General features: G+C 37.1%; 1 protein-coding gene across 2 annotated transcripts in view; it reads left to right on the top strand.

Annotated features, from left to right (window-relative positions):
* CNTNAP2 (contactin associated protein 2) overlaps positions 1-23,508 on the top strand; it is a 758,846-nt gene that overhangs the window by 414,986 nt on the left and 320,352 nt on the right. For both annotated transcript variants that reach the window (XM_090136789.1, XM_090136788.1), the window contains one exon: positions 17,938-18,087. In XM_090136789.1, coding sequence (XP_089992915.1) covers positions 17,938-18,087 — 150 coding nt within the window. The remainder of the gene's footprint in view (positions 1-17,937; positions 18,088-23,508) is intronic.

Raw genomic sequence — 23,508 nt, forward strand, 5'->3', positions numbered from 1 at the left:
AACTTTTTCCCAAAAGAGGGATTTTTATGTTATGTAGATGCAGTGATATATGAAACAGCCTCTAAGTCAGCATCTGAAGATCAAAATTATTTTATCACTTAATGAGGCAGCAGAAGTGGATATATAACATCCAAAATGTGAATATAAGCACGAAGAAATAACTGGACACATCTGACTGTAGTTTAAAAATTTGGTCTTTGCTTATACTGACTGATAAATGAACCACTGAAAATCAATGTACAAGATGTCAGTCTCAGACTAATTCTTAGTAAGAATCTCCAGAATACTTCAATATTCTTCAAATAAGAGTTTTTAATTAGTATGTTAATATTTGGTTAGTATGCAAGGTTGTCATGATTTTACAATTTTTGTTATCGATATTCTACATTATAACATCATGTAGTGAACTGGGAATTAAAGAGTGAATGCTCCAGTTCCATGGATAGTTCCGGATACCTGGTTCTCAGAAGACAAGAACTACATACTACATATCCCAGAGGACTTTGCGTTACTTGTGTTTCAGTTTTCTGTTCAGAGGGAAAAGATAAAAACCAACCATAAATCACTGGCCCTCCCCTTTTTCTATCGTCTGGCTCTTCTCTGTTGTGGATGCAAACTCATCAGAGCATCAGAGTAAGGCCTTTGGCTTTCAGACACTCTGTCTCATTTTATTTGATTTATTATCTTCAATTCCAATTATACTGTATTACAGTGTATTATAGTGTGTTATCTTGCATGCCAATATCTTATTTAGTAAATTAGTTTGTTTCTCCTCAGATTGTTGCTACTGTTTTGTTTTAAGGCCCACGTCTCTACCCTTTTCTCCTTTTTCTCTTTCCTGGGGCATGGGACTATGGGTTCCCCCTGCCCCGCTAGGCACTGAACTGGGCCGGATTGGCCCGTAAATCATTGACAAAGGTGTACAGTATATCCTTATTATTAACCTTTTTTTTTTTTTTTTTTTTTTTTTTTTACAAAACATAGAATTAAAAAAAAAATAAAAATTTGAATGTGAGATCTTATGCTAGCAAAAAGTGAATTTTTGCTTAATTGACTAACACGACTACTTTTTTTATTTAGTTCAATTTCTTTGTAACAATTACCATGTAATTATGAAGAATGACAGGAAAAAAACCTTTAGGGTTCAAAGCCTATGTGAGAGACATTAAAACAAACTGTAAACTGCATGAGGCAAGCTCCCCAGTGAGGCTTGAGTGGGATAAATAAAGACGAGGGCTTTGGGGCTTCTTATTATGCCTAATTACTTTTTCAGAGATACATTTGAAAATTCCTAAAAACAACCAGATTGCTCTTTGTTACAATCCTTCTGTTATTACAAATTCCTGTGAAAAATAGAAAAGGTTTTAAAGTAACTTAGGCAAATACAGATTTTGATTTTAAGACTCCTGTCATTTGCAGTGGCGATATATTTAGACATTTCAGCATATCTACTATGTTTGTCAGGTGACTCACATAGTAAGTGAGAATGCAGTTCATTCTCATAATTCATAAGTTAAATGATTATTATACAGCCATTTAAAAGATTTTATTGTGATGTAGCAAATATTAAAGAAGAAGAAATAACATAATTCATCTAAGTTATTAGCAATAAATAAATTAGGTATTGTTGCAAATACAGTAACTAAGGTTCCAGAAATGAAATGACTTATTAAAATTCTTATTTTCCTTTGATGCCTCTGGAAAATTCTGCTGAATTGGATTTGATAAGCATGTGTGAAAATTATGATCTCTAGTGTTCTATACCAGACAAAGCCACTATTTTGGGGGCATGTATGTAAAAAAAAACATTAATATGTTGGTTGTATGCATGCCTGTATGAAATAAAAAGTTCCTCAAACTGTGATTCAGGCATGGCTTCTGTCAGTTTCCTAAAATTCAAACATCTGAAGGCTTCAACTAGCAAATATGTAAATGCAATGTGGAAGAAAACTGAAAGGAGAAAAGATTTTTTTCCTCACATTGCTAATATTCAATAGTCTTAGTTGCTTAATTTATTTTATTTTTTAATACACAGTAGGTTTCTACACATAGCTGTATTTCTAAAATTACCATTTCAGGTAAGATCCAATCTCCCTCAGGAGTGTGTTGCACAAATAAGGATCTCTAATTTGTTTTGAGAGATTAACTCTTTGTTTATATTTAGTTGTATTGTTGTGCCCAATCATCTGAAATGTATGTAAGTTGAACAAATACTGTAAATTAACAGTTGTACTAGCTGAGAGCAGAATTTCAAACTCAGGGGTAAACAAAATGGAGTTCACAGAGCACATGTGCATGTCTTTTGCACTTAATCCAATTCACAGGTTCTAGTATCAGAAACTAAAATTTTACTGTCAGCCTATTGGAATGGGATATATGCTATAATATTCTAAGGTAACCATACTGGTGAAGCATTTATCTGAGATGACCAGTAGGACTGCCAGAAAGGAAACAGGCCAAATAGACATACTGAGATCTCTGATGTTAATAGCAGTAACTGAAGGCAAAAAAAATAAAAAAATAAAAAAATAAAAAAATAAAAAATTCCTACTCCAGCACGGTAGAACAGGTTAGTGGTTGCACTGGTTTGTAATGTAGATTACATTATGAATGGAGATGTTCTCTGCAGGCTTCCTCAAAATAAAATGTAGCTTTTGGGAATGGGATTTGCCAAGGATCAGAGCCAATGACATGAGCAAAAGACTGGCAATGTCTAGGGAAATTCTCATCTTTGGGGTTATTTCTGTACATGTCCATAGAAATACAGACACAGTAGGAAATGTTTTGTCTACTACTGGCAATGCTGAAAATCATAGAATGACTTGGATTGAAAGGGACCTCAAGGATCATCAAGCTCCAACTCCCTTCCACTCCTGGAGGCAGGCCCTCCAACCTTCAAATTTAATACTAGATCAGTCTGCCCAGGGCCTTGAACAACCTGGCCTTGAACATCTCCAGGGAGGGGGCATCCACAACTTCTCTGGGCAGCCTGTTCCATCATCTCACCATTCTCTAGGTAAAACTTCCCCCTCTCCAAGATCTCCCTGTCTTTCTTGTACTGGGGGTTTTCTTGTACCTGAACACAGTACTCCAGTCCCTGCTAGCCACCCCTTTTTCTGATGAAGCCCAGGATACCATTTGCTTTTCGAGCTGCAAGAGCATGCTGCTGGCTCACGTTAAGTTTTTCATCCATCAGAACCCCCAGGTCCTTCTCTGCAGGGCTACTCTCAAAGATTGCACCTCCCAGTCTTTATATATGCCTGGGATTCCTCTACCCCAAGATCAAAACATTGTATTTTGCTTTGTTAAGCCTCACTTGATTCACCCAGGCACACCTTGCGAGTTTGTCGAGGTCCCTCTGAATGGCATCCCTTCCTTCCATTGTGTCAACATAACCACTCAGCTTGGTGTGATCAGTAAACATGCTGAGGGTGCACTCAATTCCATCACTGATAAAGATCTTAAACAGAACCAGCCCCAAGACTTACTGATAGTTGTAGAAGTAGCTAATATGCACTTACTAAGACAGAGCCAGGAAGAAGGGTATCTTTTTTCTCCAAAGCTGATGAATTGTGTTGTCATCAATGGGGATTATGCACTAGCATGTCCAAGAGCACAGATTCTTCTCTGACAAAATAGACACATGGTTGATCATTTCCCATGTCTTTAAGAAAGTAGCATCAGAGATCACTGCCAAATCTTATTAGCTTGGCTAGTGCTCAGAAGCATTTTTGCTTTCATTCAGTGACAGGGTTAAGGGCTGATTTTGTTCATTGTTTTATTTTGAAACCAAGTGGGTTTCAGCACTGAGTGGAAACATTGTTTTTTCAGTTTTTAAGCAATTAGTGTATGAAATGCTAGGCTCACAATCCTGTACATCCCGAAACATAATTTTTTGTTTGATTCCATACAAGAAATACCCTCTATAGAAGATAGTGGGATACTAATCTATAAAGAGCTGACTGCCAATCATTCAGTTTGATTGCTGTACTGCAATTGAACCTATGTAATCCAATTTTACAATTGCATTGTGATGCTGAAGTTTGTCTTCTAAATTTCAGTATTCTTCTGCTAGAAAAATCATTAAGATTTAAAATGTTAATGAAAGTATATATGACATATGCACAGTCATATATATTCCTTTAAAGGGAAGTTTGGAAATAATTTTCTGTACAGTATTATGATTTTCAAAAGCAGAAGATCTGTAATTTTGCCATGTTAAAATTTCTAATGGAAATTTTTCTTAAGTGCTTCTCTGGATTAAAAGTGAGTCATAAAAAGTTAAAAAAAAAAAAAACTTTTTGCATATGATAGAACTTGCAAGCTCCATACAGTCACTTTAGTCAGCGCAGTATTTAACTGATTGATTGTAACAACCAGTTTCTCTATTTGAAGATGCACATACTATTTAATGGAGTATAATTAAATGTTATGCTTTGAGATGTACAAAGTTTGTCAAGACTCTGGATTTACTGAAAACTGGAGTATTTTTTGTAATACTGGAGTTTAAAATTAGAAGATTCACAAATATTTTACATTAAAGCTCATAAATTAGTATATATATGACCAGAGGAGATTGGGTTGGAAGAAGAAATAAGGTACTGGCAAGAAATTTGGAGCAAGATTAACTGTATTTTGGACACTTGTGCTATCTTTGCTTATCAAAATTCTATTTGAATGTCGTAGTAGCAATCTTGTTTCACTTATCATTTTTCTCTATGTTACTCTTTATGAGTATGATGACGTGGACTCTTTTATATGATAGCATGTCATCACTGAACTGAAGAGCTGCATAGATGAAGATATGAATATTGTAAATAATGCACAAATGTCAGGTGGCTCACTGCTATGAATTACCTGGCTTAGAATTACCATTTACCATTTTGACAAAGACAAAAGAAAACTAACTGTGCACATTTTTAGTATGTTTATTTAAATTGCTAACCATTAAAAAAAAAATCCAATAAATTGAAATCCAAATTGGTAGAGGTTCTGTTAGTCTCAATAGAGTTGTTTTACATCTGTATAAAACCAAGGAATTAAGAAGAAAACTATGATGTGAACTAGCAGTAACAACAGTTATTCATCAGATCCATACAAGTACTGTTCATATCAAGTGCTAAATAGACACTCTTTTACAAAAATGCCAAGCCCTGAACAGCTTGTTTTTAATATCTTTATTTATTTTCTGTATAAATTGGTTAATTAGCATGTCTAAAAATACTCTATTTTTTAAGAGTAGTTTTGTTGCAAATATGCTCAAATGATTTTCAGCTTGATTCCATGATGATTCTAGCTGTACTAGGTAGGCCCTTTGCATTAGCCACTGTTTGAAGAAAGCTACAAAAGAAATAACTCTTATTTCAATTCTTAATTACAATTCATGAAAATTCTGTGTATATCCTTAGAAAATACACATATGAAGGTCTCACTACTTATATATTATACTGAAGTAGAGGGAGCCAGCCATAAAATTAATAGTGAAACTTATTCAGAACGTAGCAGCACACACAGTCTCTATAGAAAGCCTGCAGACAGCATGGACCTAAGTTTCAAAGACTCACTAAAAGCCTGAAAATTGCTCAGAACCTGAAACAGAATTGCAAGAGAAACTCAGTTACTGTGATGCCAATTAAAAGTTTGAAGAGGCTGAAGACACAAGGAAAAGAGATGTGCTGTGCTGTAGCACATACCTGAGAGATTGGAGACTCTGCTTTCTTTATATCACAGATATTACAAGAGAAATTATAGTTAGATGAAACTTCAACGGTTTTACTCTGCTCAGTGACGTATCTGCTTTGTTTTATTCTTATTTTATTAAAATGCCTGAAGAAACCAGCTTCTGCCAGGGTTATCTCTGATTAATAAGAGGGAGAGAAGGTTATTTTAATACATGTATACCCAGCATGAGATTAAGAAACAACGGTTCAAATGTTGGTCCGACCAGTTTATTACAGATCTTAATTAGGGGAAGGGGAGGACGGACGCTATTATGAATTAGGGTAATGGGGAAAGAGGGAGATAGAAAAGATAGGAAAGAAGCTGCAAGGAGTCTTTATAGGAAGCAAGAGGGACATAGTCACCACCATGGATCCAGTGTGGTTCGTAGTTCAGCCTTTGATCTTCAGTAGTGGTGGGTCATCAGCTGTTGTTGTACTGTTGAAGACAGCAACAACAATGACCATGGCGATGATGGCCCCTTTTCAATGCTTTCAAAGTGGTCGAGTCAGCTGTCTTTGCAGTGACAGTTCAAATACAAAGTGGTTGAGTCAGCTCTCCTTGGAGTGGCAGCTTCTGGCTTGGGGATCTCAGCAGAAATTCCTGTTTCCACCTTCCAGGCCTTGCCAGCAGATAAGAGGGAGCAGGGATGCCCATCTGCATCCTGTTTTTCACAGGACACAATGGTGTCACTCCCCAATTTTCCCATACCAAGCTAGAGCTATTTAGTCACAGGCCAGATCTTCCTCCAGTAAACACTCCTGAGTACTGTCTTCTGGATGTAAGCAACTTTGGGGAAGGGGCTTTCAGATGTTCCCAGAGGGATGTCAATTGTCACACGGTAGCACCCATCACTTGCCTCCTCAACAAATCAGAGTCTTATCACAAGAAATACCTCAGGAAGCAAGCTTTGAGCCAAAAAACAAAGAAGGATTCTCACACCAAGTAATGATATAGTCATCTTAATGATGATTTAAAAACTTTCCACTATTAGGAAATATCAGTAATTCTTTGATTGTTATAGATTTATGTTTTATGATCATGAACATTAATTTCATTCATCTTTATTCACAGCCTCAAGACGCCTCAAAGAGCTTTTATCTTTCTTCTGCCTGCTAACATTATCAGTTCCATACGTACTTAAAATAGACATTTCACTGCAAAATGATGGAAGAATCCTTTAAATTGTTAGTTTTCATTGACTACTCCTTGTAGTTAGAAAGATAGACCAGAAGCTAAAAGTGACAGTAATAATACTGTGAATAAGCTTTGTTTCTGTTATTTTATGTGTACAAGGAAAAAAATTTCATGTAACTCACACAGGAATTTTAAATACGCATTTCTCATTCTACTTCTTTCATTGATTTCAGTGTTAAATGGAATCTTTGAAAATAAATAGTATTTTTCATAAGGCTCATTTTATTACACTGATTTCAGTGTACACTTAAAAGAAATAATTTTTCTTTTGTTTTATCAATGTCAACAGCCTGTGGGCTGGTTTGGCCCAGTTCCATGACTAAAGGGGTGGGGGGGACCCATGGATCCAAGGCCCTGAGAAAGGAGGAAGGGGAAAATGGGAAAGGGTAGAGACACGGGCCTAAAAAAACAAAACAGCAGCAACAGTCTGAGGAGGAAAGGTAATTTACTAAACATGATACTGTAATGCAAGATCACAAAATATAATACAGTATAATTGGAATTGAGACTAATAAATAAAAAAAAAAATGACGATTCAAAAACCAAAGGCCTTACACTATTGCTGAAGGTGAGACAGCTACGGAGCACACAGAAATGGGCAGTAAGAGGAAAAAGGGACATCTCATGACTGGCAAATAGTTTTATCTTTCTCTCTGAATAGAAAACAGAAACAGAACAGTGAAGTCTTCTGGGAGATGTAACTCTCCTTCTCTTCTGAGAACCAGGTACCTGAAACTGTTGTCAATCCAGAGAACTGGAGCATTAATTCTTTAACTCCCAGTGCCATGTATGGTGTTATGATGTGGAATACCAATAACAAAAATCGTAAAAACATAAGAGTTTAGTATAATTTCATTATGTAACACCTCATGTTCAAATGTCTGCTTTCATGCTCCAGAGCTGTCAAAAATATTGCCTTAGTTTTAGAATTAACCTGACTTGTTTACGATCTATCATGGTGGTGTTTTAAAGGATCTAATAAGAAAGTTGCATCTGATCATGCTGGAAATCGTATTTTTTTATTCTGTTCTCACTGGAGGAGAATTTGGAATTTTATTTATTTATTATTATTATTAAATATAGGACCATATAGGAATATTTCAAATGCATCTAATATTTTATTAGACAACTGTGATTTGGTCTGAGAGCTTTGCTTTCTCATTTGTGCTTTACATACATACACTGCTCTGCATTCTCTTTTATTTATGTTGTCTGTTTCATTAAGAAGTTCTTTGCAGTTTAGGGTAAATGTTTTTGTAACCCGTTATATGGCTAATATATTCAGATTTGGACTAGTGAGAAAAAGAAATTTCATTATAATTATGGTTCATTCACAACATAAATAGTGGGAATTCTATTCACAGAGCAGAACAACAACCTGTTAGTGTTGGGAGATAGGTAAGTCTCACTTGTAACCAGTTCATACTTGTCAATTGTTAATTACTTTAATATGGAATAATGTTCTGCACTTAGAATTTCTTAATTTAATCCTAAATAGAAGAACTCTCTCTGAAGCGAATTAATACTTTTTACACAGGGAAACAAATTTTGATTTAAAAAAAAAAAGGGAGAGGATTTAAAAAATATAAAGAATGTAACAATTTGAATTCTTGAGAAATCCCATTTCCTTGATTACAGTAGAGGAGAAAAAGCAAACTGCCAGTAATTTAACAATGAAAATTTCTGTCTAACTTGACAGCAGATATGAACAAAAGAAACGTGAAATAGATGAAGACAGAGTAAAATTGAGAGCACAGATGTGAGAGCTAGTGTATGCAGAAACAGATAATATACTTTGCTTAGTTTCTATAAATGCTGCAGCTAAAGGACTGTAAGACATATAATTTTGGCAGGCAGAATTCTCTCTGTCCTGGTTCTCATAATAATAGGTGATAAAAAAACATCATTTCCTTGATGTAACAAGATTATTATTATTATCCTTAAACTAGATACACACTTTTCTACAAACACTCATTACAAAATCAGCTCAGAGAGAAGGCGGCACAACCACTTAAAGAAAAAAGGATGCTATGGCCAATTGAAACACTAAATTTACTAAATTCGGGATTCTCTGTATCCTATTTAAGGTAGTAAGTATGGACTAGGATGGTGTTCTACAGCAGATGTGTAGATACAAATCCACAAATCTGTGTATCCATGCATTCTATATATCAGTTCCTTATAAAAGTAAAATTAAAAAAACAGTTCTTAATGAAAATGATTTTTAAACCCTGCTATATGTGAATGAGCAAAAGGAAGCAGAGGAAGTTGATTGCTTTTGATTGTTACAGTGGCGAAGTTTTATCATTATTTTATGGCAAAACGGTGAGGGAAGCTGTAGTTGTAACTGGTATTGTTTATAAAAAAACACCTGTCATAAACCAATTACTTCTTCTGTCCTTAGGTCCTGATTTAAATTCTGAGCTAATGTTTCCTAACAAGCAGCAATTTCTCATTTTCAGATGGTCTATGATGAAGACTTCCTATCTTTTTCTCCCATTGAATGTAAATATATTAATATTTAAACAAATTACTATGAGAGCTGTACCTACAGAACACTATATGCATTAACTGTAATCACTCATTTTAATATGCTGTGTTTAGTCCCCTGTAGTTGCACACTTCGTATAACTCATACATAAACCCAAATAATCTTGATGAAATATGCTCATTCCTGAGAATTCCCATTGTGAAATTCCTCTGGATTCATGACAGGGAGTGATACTAAACACCACAAATACTAGTAGAATGAAAGCTAGTTCATGAGCATAAGACAGATGGGAATTTCTGAAGGAATGCCACTGTAAGTGTATGACACACTTTGCTTACAGATAGAGAAGTATCTAATCAGAAATTTGGGTTTAAGTAGAGTAAAGCCTAGACCATTAATATGTTTTATGGTTCATAGAAGTTTAAAAGAAGTTAGCATATATAGAACAAGAAGGTTAATCAAACCATATTTTCTTTGCTGTTTAACCAAATTTTAAGCAAAGTGAAAGTGAAAATATTTTTATAAACAGGTGACTAAATTATTCTGCTTTGAATGACTTAAACAGCAACGAATGGAAAAAGTCTTTTAGTAAATGTGTCACTTGATTTTTACTTATTTATTTATTTTTTACTTCAAATTTTTTTCCTGACAGTAAGACACAAAGTACAATCCATAATGAAATCTGATTTTCATTCAACATGCTATGAAATCTCAGATGTTATTTGATTATGTTTTAACAACAATAAAATTAAACCACCAAATTTATAGAGCATTTATTTGAAAATCATTTTCCATAACATTTCTGTGATGTGAGGGCAAATCATACATGAAACAATAGATTTACTATAATAAATATACTTATTTACTAAGGATTCATTATTGAATAAGAATTATACAGGACATTTGCAAAGCTGTTGCTGTTTTGTACCATATTTCACTGTTGAAGTTGCATTGTGTTGGTGACTGTATAATCAATGAATACACAAATACTATAATTAAGAAAAATACGAGAGTTTAGCTAAGCAGGTTATTACACAAAAAAAAAGAATAGATAAAGGGCTTACCCTCGTCCTGGGCTTACTAGAAAACTCCAGAAGGAAAGATCCCCAGAAAAAAAATCTTCCCTACTGGTAGTCAGGACTTAAACGGGGTCTAGGAGAGGTTGAGCCAATCTCCACACCTTCTGCATCACAAGTGAATTGCCTTCACCTGTGCTCCCAGGACTGACTCATTGCTTGCCTCAGGTGATCAATCAGAGGTTTAGGCCATGATTCAGAAGTTCCCATACACTCCATCCCTTCATGGTATGAACCAACGATCAGGTTAACTAAAGGGTAAGCTTTTCCTAATACAGAAATCTGCTATCTTGCGACACTTATACAATTTCCATCGTGACACATGTTGGTACAATTCGAGACAAGTGATGATTGGTGAATGTACACATTCGTTTATGAGCCAGTGCTTAATGATGTTACTGGAGGCATGCAGTCGTGAGGTGCAGGTCCGTACTATGTTCCATCATTCCCATGTAGACCATCACCAGGTGTTGCACGTGATCTGACAGCAACACTGGAACGCTTTGATGGCATTTCGTTCCTTCTGATGATCCGGAAAGGATCAAAGACTCATGGGGAGTAATACAGATGTTTCAGGGGTACCAGGAGGGCAAGGTCTGCTCTCCGGGACAAGATGCATGCCGTATTTCTATCCTGGGTCAACACTTCAGCTTGTACTGGGGCATGCACTGGCCGCTTGTACCACACCTTCTGGCCAGATATCTGCGGCTACATAACTATATGAGGCACCAAAGGAGGTGTCCTGATCTGCCATAGGGACATGATGGGGGTCTCTTTAGCAATGAAGATTGGAGCGTTGACCACAATATCAGTAGGCCAAGTACCTATTACTGGAGGGACTACTGAGCCTTCCACCTCCAATAATCTCCCCCAAGGTGCAAGTAGGCTACACCACTTAGGTCCTACCTGCACCTTCCAAGGCCATTTCATTCTATGGGTACCTGGATCTAAATTCTCAGGGGCAGGGAGCAGATTAGTTTAATTGCCAGTTTGGGGTCTTACCAGATTATCAGCGCCCATAATTTGGATCCTAAGCAGGGAGATCCATGTTGTATGCAACATTCTCAGGGCATGGGTCTGCCGTCTCAGGGTCTTTCATTCAGGTCCCAGAAGGTTTCATAGAATCTTTTTGTCCACCCCTGCAGGGACTGGGAGTCTGTCTTCACGGCAGCCTTAAGAATACCGTTATAACATTCAATAAGGCCTTCCCCTGTTGGATTATATGGCAGGTGGAATCGCCATTCGACGTTATTTTCTTCTGCCCAGCACTGTATTGTTGCACCAGTAAAATGAGTCCCTTGGTCACTCTCGATGACCTGAGGTGTCCCATAGCCAGACATCAGTTTAGTGAGTGCCTTGATGGTATATGCCTGGTTTACTTTCAGTACTGGATAGGCCTGCATTAGCCCACTTGCAGTGTCGACACAGGTCAGGGCATATCTCGCCCCCTCAGACCGAGGAAGGGGCCCAATGTAATCGACCTACCATCGCTGGAGAGGATTGTGTCCTTTTGCAAGATGGGCTGTTGTTTCGGGCAATGATCTCGGTCTCATCTTAGAGCAAGTGTCACAATCTCAGCATGACTGGATGATGTCAGGTAGCTGAAGGGCAGCCCCCATGCTTTAGCAGCTGCCCACATTGTCTTTTGTCCCGCATGCCGTAGCTTCTGATGTAACCAATGGACGATGTTCTCAGATGGTGAATTCTCAATCCATTGTACTTGCGCCAGATTGTCAGCTTCATCATTTCCCAGTGACTGTATGGGCTGGTGACCAGAAACATGGTAGGCACATATAGTCCTGTGTTTGTATTTCATATGTCTAACCAAATGTTTTTACTGCAGATTGGTTGGGCATGGATAGTCCATTCTTGGGTGGCTCACTGTGCAATCCAAAGAGTGAGCCCCTGGTACACAGCCCAACTATCCATGCAATATTCATGATACCGTCAGTGGGTTCCTTGATTATAACTGTCCAGATTGCTCACAGTTCTGCCCATTGGCTGCTCTGACCATCCCCCTCTTTAAACCAGATTGTCTCGGTGGAAGGATGGTATGCTATTGCTCTCCACTTGCTCAGGTTGCCCTTGCTGGACCCATCTGAGTACCAGACATCTTCAGGGATAGGCTATTTTCCCTCCTGAATGGGACTCTTTTCTGGTGGAGTGACCAGTGTTTCTTTTGGTGCATCACTGTGATACATCACTGGGCCTAGGATCTTCTGAAGTTCTTCTTTCAAGGGTGATGAAGAGACTGCTCCTCTGGCTGAGGTAGGCGACCCATCGTGCCACTGTTTGTGCTTGGACCACCCCGTCTTAGGAAGGTGGGTTAGATCTTTCACCCATCCTGAATTGGCAGAATGGTCTTAACTCTAACTTCAGCCATTTGAGTTATCGGCTCTACTCCCTCTAACACAGCGTAGGCAGCCAATAACTGTTTTTCAATCATACTGTATCTTCTTCTGCTCCATGCCAGACCTGAGACCAGAAACCAATAGGGGTCCAAACAGAACTCTGGCATTGCCACAGGCCCTAACAAAAGCCGTCTTGAGTAATGTGAACATCCAACCTGGCTGGAAAGGTAGGATCAAATATACCCAATGCCTGGGTTTGTTTAACTGTCAGTTTTGCCTGTTGGAAAGCGTCCTGTTCTGTTTTCCCCCAATCCCACAGCTGCCCCTTTTTTTGTGAGTCTGTACAGTGGCCTTAGCAGCTGCGCTAGGTGAGGTATAAAGGAACGCCAGTAACCCAATATACCTAGAAACTCTTGCAGCTCCTTCGGTCTCATAGGGACTGGGAACATCTGAACCTTACCTATGACAGCATTAGGTAGCACTTTGGTCTTTCTTGACCAAACCACCCCCAGGAATTTTATGGACAGGCTGGACCTTGCACCTTTTGGGGATTTATAGTCCATCCCCTCTGTTGTAAATAGGCGGTTAATGAATCTGCCGCCTGCCCTACTCCCTCCAGTGAGCCGGATGTCAGCAGGAGATCATCAATATAATGACATAAGTTAACGTCATCAGGTTTTTTCCAATTAACCAGGTCACGCGCCACTAGACTGTGACAATATGTGGTGAATGCACATATCCCTGTGGCAGGACCTGAAAGGTCCACTGCCTGCCTCCCCACATAAATGCAAACTGATCTTGCAATTCTTCAGCAATAGGGATACTGAAGAACACATTTGCTAAATCTAGGACACAGTGATATGTTTTTATCTCCCTATTTAGTGTGTCCACTAGGGAGGCAATATTGGGTACAACCACATGAATAGGCGACATGACCTTATTTAGTTCTCTGGAATCCACCATCATTCTCCATGTGCCATCCGACTGGGGGCATTAAATGGGCTGTGTGCAGGCTTATAATGCATCCACCAAATCACTAGACAACCTGTTCCAGTACCTCACTACCTACACTGTAAAAAACATTTTCCTTATATTTAACATAAATCTACCCTCTTTTAGCTTGAAATAATTTCCCCTTGTTCTATCACCACAGACCCTGCTAAAGAGTTTTTCCCATTCTTTCCTGCATCTAAGCTCTCCCTTAGATACTGAAGGCCACTATCAGGTAACCTTGCAGCCTTCTCTTCTCCAGTTGAAGAGCTCCAGATCTCTCAGCCTGTCCTCATAGGAGAGGTGTTCCATCCATTTTTGTGGCCTTTCTCTTTATGTTCTCCAGCAGGCCTATGTCTCTCCTGTACAGAGGGCTCCACATCTGAATGCAGTACTCCAGGTGAGGCCTCACCAGCACGGAGTAGAGGGGCAGGATCACCTCCCTCTACCTGTTTGTTATGCTTCTTTTGATGCAGCCCAGGATACAGTTCAACTTCTGGGATGCAAGGGTATTTTCTAGCTCATTTCCAGCTTCCCATCCACCTGAACTCCCTGATCTTTTTTCATCAAGGACAGTTCTTTGTCCATCAAACAGTCCACCCATCAAAACCATATCTTTCCAATTTGGAGAGAAGGATGTAGTGGGTTACCATGTCAAAGGCCTTACTGAAATCCACATAGATGATATCAGTGGATCTTCCTTTGTCCACTGATGCAGTGACACTATCATAAAAGGCCACTAAGTTGGTCAAGCAGGATTTGCCCTTGGTGAAGCCATGCTGGCTTTCTCATATCACTTCTCTGCCTTCCACAGGCATAGCTTCCAGGAGGATCTGATCCGTGAGCTTTCCTGGAAGAGAGGGGAGACTGATGGGTCAGTAATTCACAGTGTCATCCTTTTTACCATTCTTAAAAAATGGATGTGTTGTTGTCATTTTCCAGTCACCCGGGACACCACCTGATTGCCACCACTTTTCAAGTTTCATTGAGAGTGGCTGGTGACTATATCAGCTAATCCCTTATGACTCTGGGGTGCACCTCATCAGGATTCATAGATTTGTGGATGTTCAGATTCTTCAAGTGGTCAAGAACCTTTGCTTACAGCAGGAGGGACATAGTTACCCCAAACCCCTCCTACCAAACCAAACATTTGAGAGCTGTGTGATGAGCAGTTATCAGAAAAGACAGGTCAAAAAGTTAAGTACCTCAGCCTTCTTCTTCTCTGTTGTTACCAGCCTGACTGTGCCACTCACTAGTGAGGGTACTTCCTCATGGACTTTTCTGGTTGAGGTACCTGTAGAAGCCTCCCTAGTTCTTGGCAACTGAATTCAAGTTCACTTCCAGCTTGGCATGAAACTGGTAGGAAGGGAGAGCCAACACTGGGGAACTCAAGTGCATGCAATATACCTGAGTGACTAGAAGAGATGGAGCCAGGATCCACCCCTTCCCAGATCTTATTTAAGGGTTGGCAGTGGATGCAAGGGTATCTCTGGAGGTCTCTGCTTACTTGAAGCCTTCTGAAGGAAAACATCATCTTCTTTTTGCACTGTTATGCCTAAGTGTATTTTCACTTGCTGCAGCCTGGGATCTTGCTGCTCTGCTGTCATTGTTTCACTTTCCACTGCGTCACAATCATATTACAGATGGCAAAAGTTTGTTTTCTTCTTTTCTTCAGTAATTAGAATATTTTTCTCAAGAAAAGAGAGCTAATTTCTTTTCTTGTCTACATCTCACAGTTCTTAATAGAGCAAGCTAAATTCTCTAATAAAAATTAGTCAGAAAGTGAAACGTACAGCAGTAAGCAATTACTCAGCCTGATGATTTCTGAGAGGCACTATGGTTTTTTAGTCTATAAATGTAGTTCTAGTCTATGTTCTAGTGTTGTTTAAAACGTCATACTAGAGCAACAGGGTTCCGATGAAGCTTTTTTAGTATTCTTAGAGCTGCCTAAGGTATACAGTCCAAAACGTAAATCAGAATAACCAGAAGTATACTAGGTTTTATGTATTTTGTTAACAATCTCAAAAAAAAAAAAAAAAAAAAAAATCACAAGATGGAGAGGAATGTCCTTAAAAGTTACTTATTTGAGAGAGATGCTTGCCATGTTAATACATCACACAGCACTGAAAATTCAGTGCCGAAAAAGAAAACCAGTGATGTTTCAGTGTTTCAAGAGGAGATGTACTCAGAAGAACCCTTTAAAGTTGTGAAGTAATTTCTCTAGCTATCATTTGTCATTGTGCAAAAGCTTATCTCTTGATATGGAAGGAATGGCAGTAAAAGATATGTTGATATTTTTGCATCACATTCTATAGTTTTTTGTCTGTAATATCCTCCTTTGTAGGAAAGGCTTTAAATGTACCTCTCTATGGACTCATGAATGAAGAGACTCAGCTACTACTTTCATCCTTTCATAGAAAAGTTTTATTTTGCCCAGAAGTCTGTGATCATTGCCATTCATTTCAGGGTAATAATGAATTCCTTGACAAAAACTGAAATCAATTTTTTTGAATTATAGATCATTTCAAGCTGTTAAACTGGGATTTTTAGCTATAGTCTCATACACTTCAGCTACAGTAGCATATACTTCAAAGAAATTGTTCTCTGAGTTTACATGTAAAATGTAACTGTGAGTTGGAATTCTGTGTTTTTCTTATTGGTTTGTAAAATATAGTGAAAAAAGGAGTTCATAAACAAAAGAAATCTTACTTGAAATTCATTTATTTTTATACTAGATTGACCAAGCCATGACAGAAATATTCCTTACTGACATGATTTTGAAATGTATCTGCTATTTATATTTGCACTAATGTATTTTTCAAGAGTATTCCAATATATAAAACTCTTTTACATGAGAACTTGATCTTGTATCTTAAACATGTAGAAACATTTGGAAAAATTGTTCATTAAATGTCTAAGTTTATCTGTTTGCCATGAAATTTATGCCTTTTTTTCATAAGAGATGTCATTTGAATATACTGAAATTTTGGTTTTCTTTTTTATTTCTGATGATATTACATGTTCTGTTTAATTTTAGACACAATGTATTGCATCACACTGCAGCTTATTTTGGCAAAGTACATTTTGTAAGATGATAGCACCTTTTTCTAGGTGAAGATCTGTTACTTTAAAAGGGTGCTGTAATCTGGAACTTTCTTTTACGAGAATGTTTGCCACTTTCTTGTTGATACCATGCAAGCTACCTCCAAAAAAAATGTCCAGAACATTCTTCTCTTTTGCTGTTCATAAAAAGCCAACTAAACATGCTAAGCAAGATGGCTTTCAACTAGCTCCTAGAGACAACTGAAACAGTACTTCAGTTCTTCTGCTTGTTTGTTTGCTTTTTTTTTTTTGGTTACAGTTTGTTGTTGTTGTTTGAAAAAAAGAAAGAGAATGAATGGATCTCTGTACTTCATTTCTGGTATGCGCGCGTACACACAGACACACACACATACATATACACACACTGTCATTATAGGGAACATAGTGATCCTGTAAGGTTTAGGATTTTGGTAGACATTTGCTGGATTTACAATGGATTTGTGATAATGTCTTCATTTTTCCCTGACTAAACTCACATCTCAGTTACAAGGTTATCTGCATATTCACCTTCCACAAAAGTTTTCTTCACTTCTCTTTTTTTCTTTCCTTTTTCTTGCAAATGTGTAGCTTTAGATAAAGGCAACTATCGTAAGCATAATATAGCTGCAGCAGTCACTAGCATGTATGGATCTGTTGACTATAATTAAATTTATTGATCAATATATTTTCCTTTTGAGCTTGGTCACATAAATGATTAAAATATATTTCTCATTAGAGAAATGTAGAATGTGGCTTTTCGGTGGGTATGGTAAGAGATAACGTATATTTAAAAACACTTATACTTACTTGACAGTAACTTACTCAGTTCAGTAGTTTCAAGATTTGCATTTATCATGATAATGCTATGTTTATTTTAATAGCTACTTTAATAATGCTGCCTGGTTTTCACACTGAAATTATTTCATTTCTGAAATAGAATTCATTAGACTTTGCATAAAGAGATTGGAAGAGGCACACTAGCCACTTATAAATAATAAATGTAAAATGTTTCTATGTTTTCTGTTCTTTCTAGGCTCTGGTCTCAATGATGGGCAGTGGCATGAAGTTCGATTTCTAGCTAAAGAAAATTTTGCAGTTCTCACCATTGACGGAGATGAAGCTTCAGCTGTTCGAACGAACAGCCCTCTACAAGTTAAAACTGGAGAGAAATATTTATTTGGAGGTAAGAAAAATCATAATAAACATCCGCTTAAAATGCTGTTCTCTTGATCTGTGTGAGATGAAGCTCAGACTGTAGTTCAGTCACTTAATATTTGGATCTTCTGAAATGACTGAGTTATGTCATGAGTTATGCTATGAGCTGTTTGTTAAAAATGTGTGGTAGAATTTTACTTCAAAGAATCTATTTACACCTTGTCTTGAAAAAAAAATAAAGAGGGAAAAAAAAAAAAAAGAAAAATATTGTACAAGGGATGATCCAACTTTGAATCTTTGAATCTCTGTATCTTCCCAGAATATTTCATCCTCTGAATGGGGACTGTCTCAATATTAGTCGCCTACTTAAATGGAACTAAGAGAAAGAAGATTCTTTCTTTTCAGTTTTGGAAACCTGAAGACAGAAAATATCACTGATTTTAGCCTTTTGTGTTTTTTTTTTTTTTTTTTTGGTTGTTGTTTTTTAAGAGCTGTAATTATTATGAATAGAGAGCTTTCAAAAATTAAAGCCGTATCATGTTCAGTATTTTGAGCCATTAGAAGTCCATATACCACAGGTATTGCTGATTATGGTCAGAATATTTTTCAAAGTGAGATAGGAACTTCAAACCTTTGCAAAACCTAATTGTTATCAAATGAAGTGTTTTTATTAGTCTCATTAGGAGTAAGTTGACATAGATAATATGTGAACTGTGTTTTGTTGTTGTTGTTGTTGTTGTTTTGTCCTGCAAATATGCATAAGTGGTTACAGAAGAGGTATCTCTTGAATTCAAAGGATGATATATTTTGGTTTCAGAAACTGCAAAATCAGCAATTCTATAAATCTTTGAAAACATATTCACTTCTGATCTAAATTTTCCTAATTCATTCTTGTGTGTGCAAATATCAGGTTCTCCAAGCTTTCCTTTTCAGTGACCTCAAATTAAGTATTGTTAGTTATATTTTGGTTTCCTGGTATTAAAATATCTAATACAAAGTATACACAGTGTTTTTGCCTTGGATGAACAATAGTTTAGAGTCTCAGCACTGCAGTAAATACAGTTGCAAGTGTATCACAGAGAATTTAAAGAGAAAAGTAATTACAATGAAATGAGTATTACCTTAAAGTGGTAAGGCAGACACTACATGTACTTCTTTCTGTGAAAAGAACCACGGCTTTCTCTACAAGAAAATACCACAGACATAAATGTGAATTCTGCAGACAATAACTGTTTTTATAAAAAACTATCATTTTCATACCTTCTCGTCAAAACTTTTCACTGGCAATATTCCATAATATTAATTTTATAATAAAACAGACCATTTATCAGAATTTGGAATGGATTAAAGATTGAATGGGCAGGGAGAACATCATCATGCAAAATGTAATGAATAAATATTCCAAACAAATCACAGATATTAATTTAACTTTCACACAGATATATTCACAGTGATGTCTGAAAAAGTCATCAATTTTACTCATAGGATTTTGATTATGATCATGTCCTTAATAACAATAAAAGTAAGTACAGGGAATGCAGAAACCCAGGGTGGCTGTATATTTCTTTTTTGCATTAGAAATGTTGGCACAAGTAGGAACATGTCTGTGAGTGAGAGTTTTCCCACTCTTTGTCCTTGCAAATAGAAAGACTAATGGAGATGAACGTATTGTGGACACTGAGGTTAACCACAAGAATAAGTAGTTAACACACCGAAAATAGTCAACCTTCCTGTCTAATAGCTACCTTTGGTTATCATTTTAATTTGGCTTTTTGGAGAAACCACACCTGACTGACTCTGTGAAATCACAGCTTTAATCAGAACTTGTTCCTAAATCTGTTCTGTTTTTTCCTCAGTTTGTTTTTATTTCAACAGAGACACTTGTAAAAGTCCTACTTTGGTAGTCATCACTATGTACCATAATTAACGTTTGGAATAAATAAATAAATAAATAAATCAGAATCTTGTGATTTCTGCCCACAAAACTAATTCTGGGACTTTTCTAGTTTTAAGGCAGACTAATAAATTATACAAGGGTTTCTTCATTTTCTATTAGAATCCTTTTCTGTACTTACACAGTTCTTTTCCACCTCCTTTTTTGCCTTTTCTGTAGTCTTCCACACTACTGAGAATCTACCAAGGGATAGACAGCAAGACTAGAACTCATAGAGAGCCTGTTTTTATTCAAACTGGGAGAAGATACGCTAAAGACAATATATTTCTCTAGATTTAATTTGAGAGAGTTAGCGTTAATAGCTTACTACCTTCCTGTATAAATTTCTTCTCGCTGTTTTTATTTATTTTCTCTTACTTGACTTGGATTTGGATTTTTGGAAAGGAGTGAGTTATCTTTTCCTACTAACCTCCAGAGAATGATGCTTCTTTGTTGTTTCCAACTGTATACATAAAACAAAAAGGATGAGCAGAGAAAGTGAAACACAGAGTGAAAATGAGTTGGTTAACCTAATTTACATTGCTGGAGATAAGGACTAGAGATAAGGGTTGTGAGACATCTTAAGCTTGCACCCAACCACCAAATAGACTACTGCCCAGAGGACATACCTGATTAGTGACATAAATCAAAATTATGTCTATTTTATAACATTTAATCTTAATCGCAACTCCTCTCCCTCACCTTTTTACTGCCTTAAAGATGAGTTTTTTCGTATGAGTGGTAAAACTTCAGCGAGAACAAAGGTATACAGTGAACATCTGCCAATCTATTATGCTGCTTTTTCTGACAAGCAAAGGTGAATGGACTATGTAGTAAGTTTCCTATGAGATGCCAGTCTGTGGCATATAGTAAATCCTTTCTGTACAGCTGTACAAAATGTATTCTGTATAGGCTCTTTTTTTCTGGAGTGGAGTTATTTTTTTCTGAAATTTGGGTTGGTCTAAAGTCTTACCAAGGAGCTAGAAGGAAGAGGGAGAAGAAAGAAGTAAAATACAAGAAGAAAATGCACCTTCTTCTATTTCATATATGTAGGGTTCTTCTGTGTGCGTACCTGGCTGTCTTTAAATCTGTTATCTACAACAAGAGTATGCGAGTGTTTAATTTTGTCATGGAGAGGGGAAAAAAAGGACTACTAGCCATTTTATGACCTGACCAGCCCTGGTCCTCTGACTAATGAAGCAAGGCCATGCACTCTGGTAGAGGGGGAAGGGTAGGGAAATAACAGATGGGTCTGAAAAACAAACAAAGAAACCAACAGTGGTAATGATCTGAAGAGGAACAGTAATTTACTAAACCCATCAAAATGAGAGAGTGCATGATCAATAAGTGTACAGATGTTAAGCCAGTAAGATTATCACATTGGAAAATCACATTAGAAAAGATAATCAGAGATAAATGGAAAGAGCTCACTGGTGTTGTAGGCTCACAAAAAAAACCTTATGAGCTGCAATCTCCAGAGAAAGATCCTTCCTCAGTGGCAGTCAGCCCTTAAATGAGGTCTAAGAGAGGTGGAGCCAGGCTCCACCCCTTCCGGTCACACAGCCAAATTGCCTTCACCTGTGTTCCCACGACTGACTCAGTACTCACCTCAGGTGATTAATTAGAGGTTCAGACCATGATTCAACAGTTCCAATACAGAGAGAAAAGTATCCAACTCTAAGATCTTGATCTAGGCTTAAGGGGAGCCATGTGCCTTCTCTACGGCAAACCAAGAGAGTCAGCAAGAGGCAGAGAGGCTGGGGTCCTGCTTGGAGCTCCACCTTTCTTCCTCTGCATGTGAAGTCCTCCAGGAACTGCTCCCCTCCCCTCTGAGAACCCAAAATGCCCAGAAAAGGCAGTCCACGGAACCAGGACATTAACTCTTTAACTCCCACTGTTTTACATGATGTTATGATTTGGAATACCGACAACAAAAATCACAAGACCACAACAGATTTTTATCAAGTTGTCCATTCTTTATCATTATGAGCATCCATCAATAATAGCTGTTATAGTTATGGTCAAACTACCTAGATAGTGTACTTGAGATTCCAGAAGCACTTGTACTATCTCTATTAAAAATATAGTATATTTTTGAGTCAGTTAATCAGCAAAGAACATAAATACAAAGAATTTATAAACCTGAGTAAAACAAGCAAGTGATTTTGTTTACTAGTTCTTTCTTTTTTCTGTTTGAATCTTCATTTGTCTTCACTGTTCAGTTTAAGTAAATAAATAAAAAAATAAGCACAGATTAGTGTAGACATCTAAGTTTCTCTCTGCTACTTGTTATGATACAATTTTTTATCATCTCATCTGCTTTCTCCCCCAGTCAACACTAAAACACAAAATCATACTTCTTTTGCGCATGTGATAGCACTGAAGAGAGGCTAATCAACATTGCCACTTAATTCTTAGTTTCCTGTCTTACATCATTCATAGTTTTGTTTCTTTCATTGAGATCATTTTAATGCCATACAAATGAGAACAAATAAAATACTGCTGACATTCAGTGATTAAATACTGTCAATAACTTTGTCGGTGATGTTCTAATATGTCAGTCCATCAACATCTTGATTACAACAGTGCAAGTAGAAATGCTGGAAGTAAATCAATCTCCCAAAGAAAGATAGGTGCATGCAGAAAACTGATACTTCATGAAAACAAATTAAAAAAAAATAAAATGTATGATAATATGAATTTAGGAATGGAAGCACAAGTCCTGCTGGAATAACTTCAACTTTTGAGCCATTAGAGATGGGAAATGTCTGCCCACTTAAAAATGAATGAATGCAATTTTCAGATGTTCTCTCCTTATTTTATATAGTATAATTCTCTTTCTAAGCTGAAGTTTATGTATCTCGAAGTTTCTCAGAAAAATGAAATGAAGGAACTCCATTCTTTTTGCTATTTTATTTTATTCTTTTGCTATTTTATTTATTTTACTCTTCCCCCTCTGTCCTGATTTCAGCTGAGACAGTTTTAACAGCACAGATATTTTGGTTATTGCTGACTGTGCAATAATCAGTGCAGGGCTAGGAAGAGCCAGTGCCTTTATGGTGCAGCAGCAGGGGACAGGCAGAGCCAGGAGAGCAGGCCTGAATTAGTTAAGCAGTTATTCCATACCATGTGACATAATGAGAAGGTCACAAATTGACTGGCATCTGCTCAAGGATTCCTGGGCATCAGTCAACGAGACCTTATGTTGGTAGTGGAGCATTGGTCAGCAGACAGTTGTGTCATTAGCAAGGCATTGATTGGTGGGTGGTGAGTAATTGCATTGTGGAGATATGTATTTTTATCATCATCATGGCATTAGAAATCACAAATATGTCTGTCCAAGTTGAATTTTGATGTGAACAGTATATGCATATTCTTTCCCAACGTTTGAAAATAATCATGCTCCTAAATAATAGTGAATATTAGTAATGTAATAGCACATCTATGATTAAACTGTTTTCTAGGTTATCAGGGTTCTGTCTCCAGATGTATATAACGGGTTTATTGTCCATAGCC

This window comes from Phasianus colchicus, chromosome 3 (genome assembly GCF_987193195.1).
Source record: "Phasianus colchicus chromosome 3, bPhaCol1.hap1.1, whole genome shotgun sequence".
Classification (NCBI taxonomy): Eukaryota; Metazoa; Chordata; class Aves; order Galliformes; family Phasianidae; genus Phasianus; species Phasianus colchicus.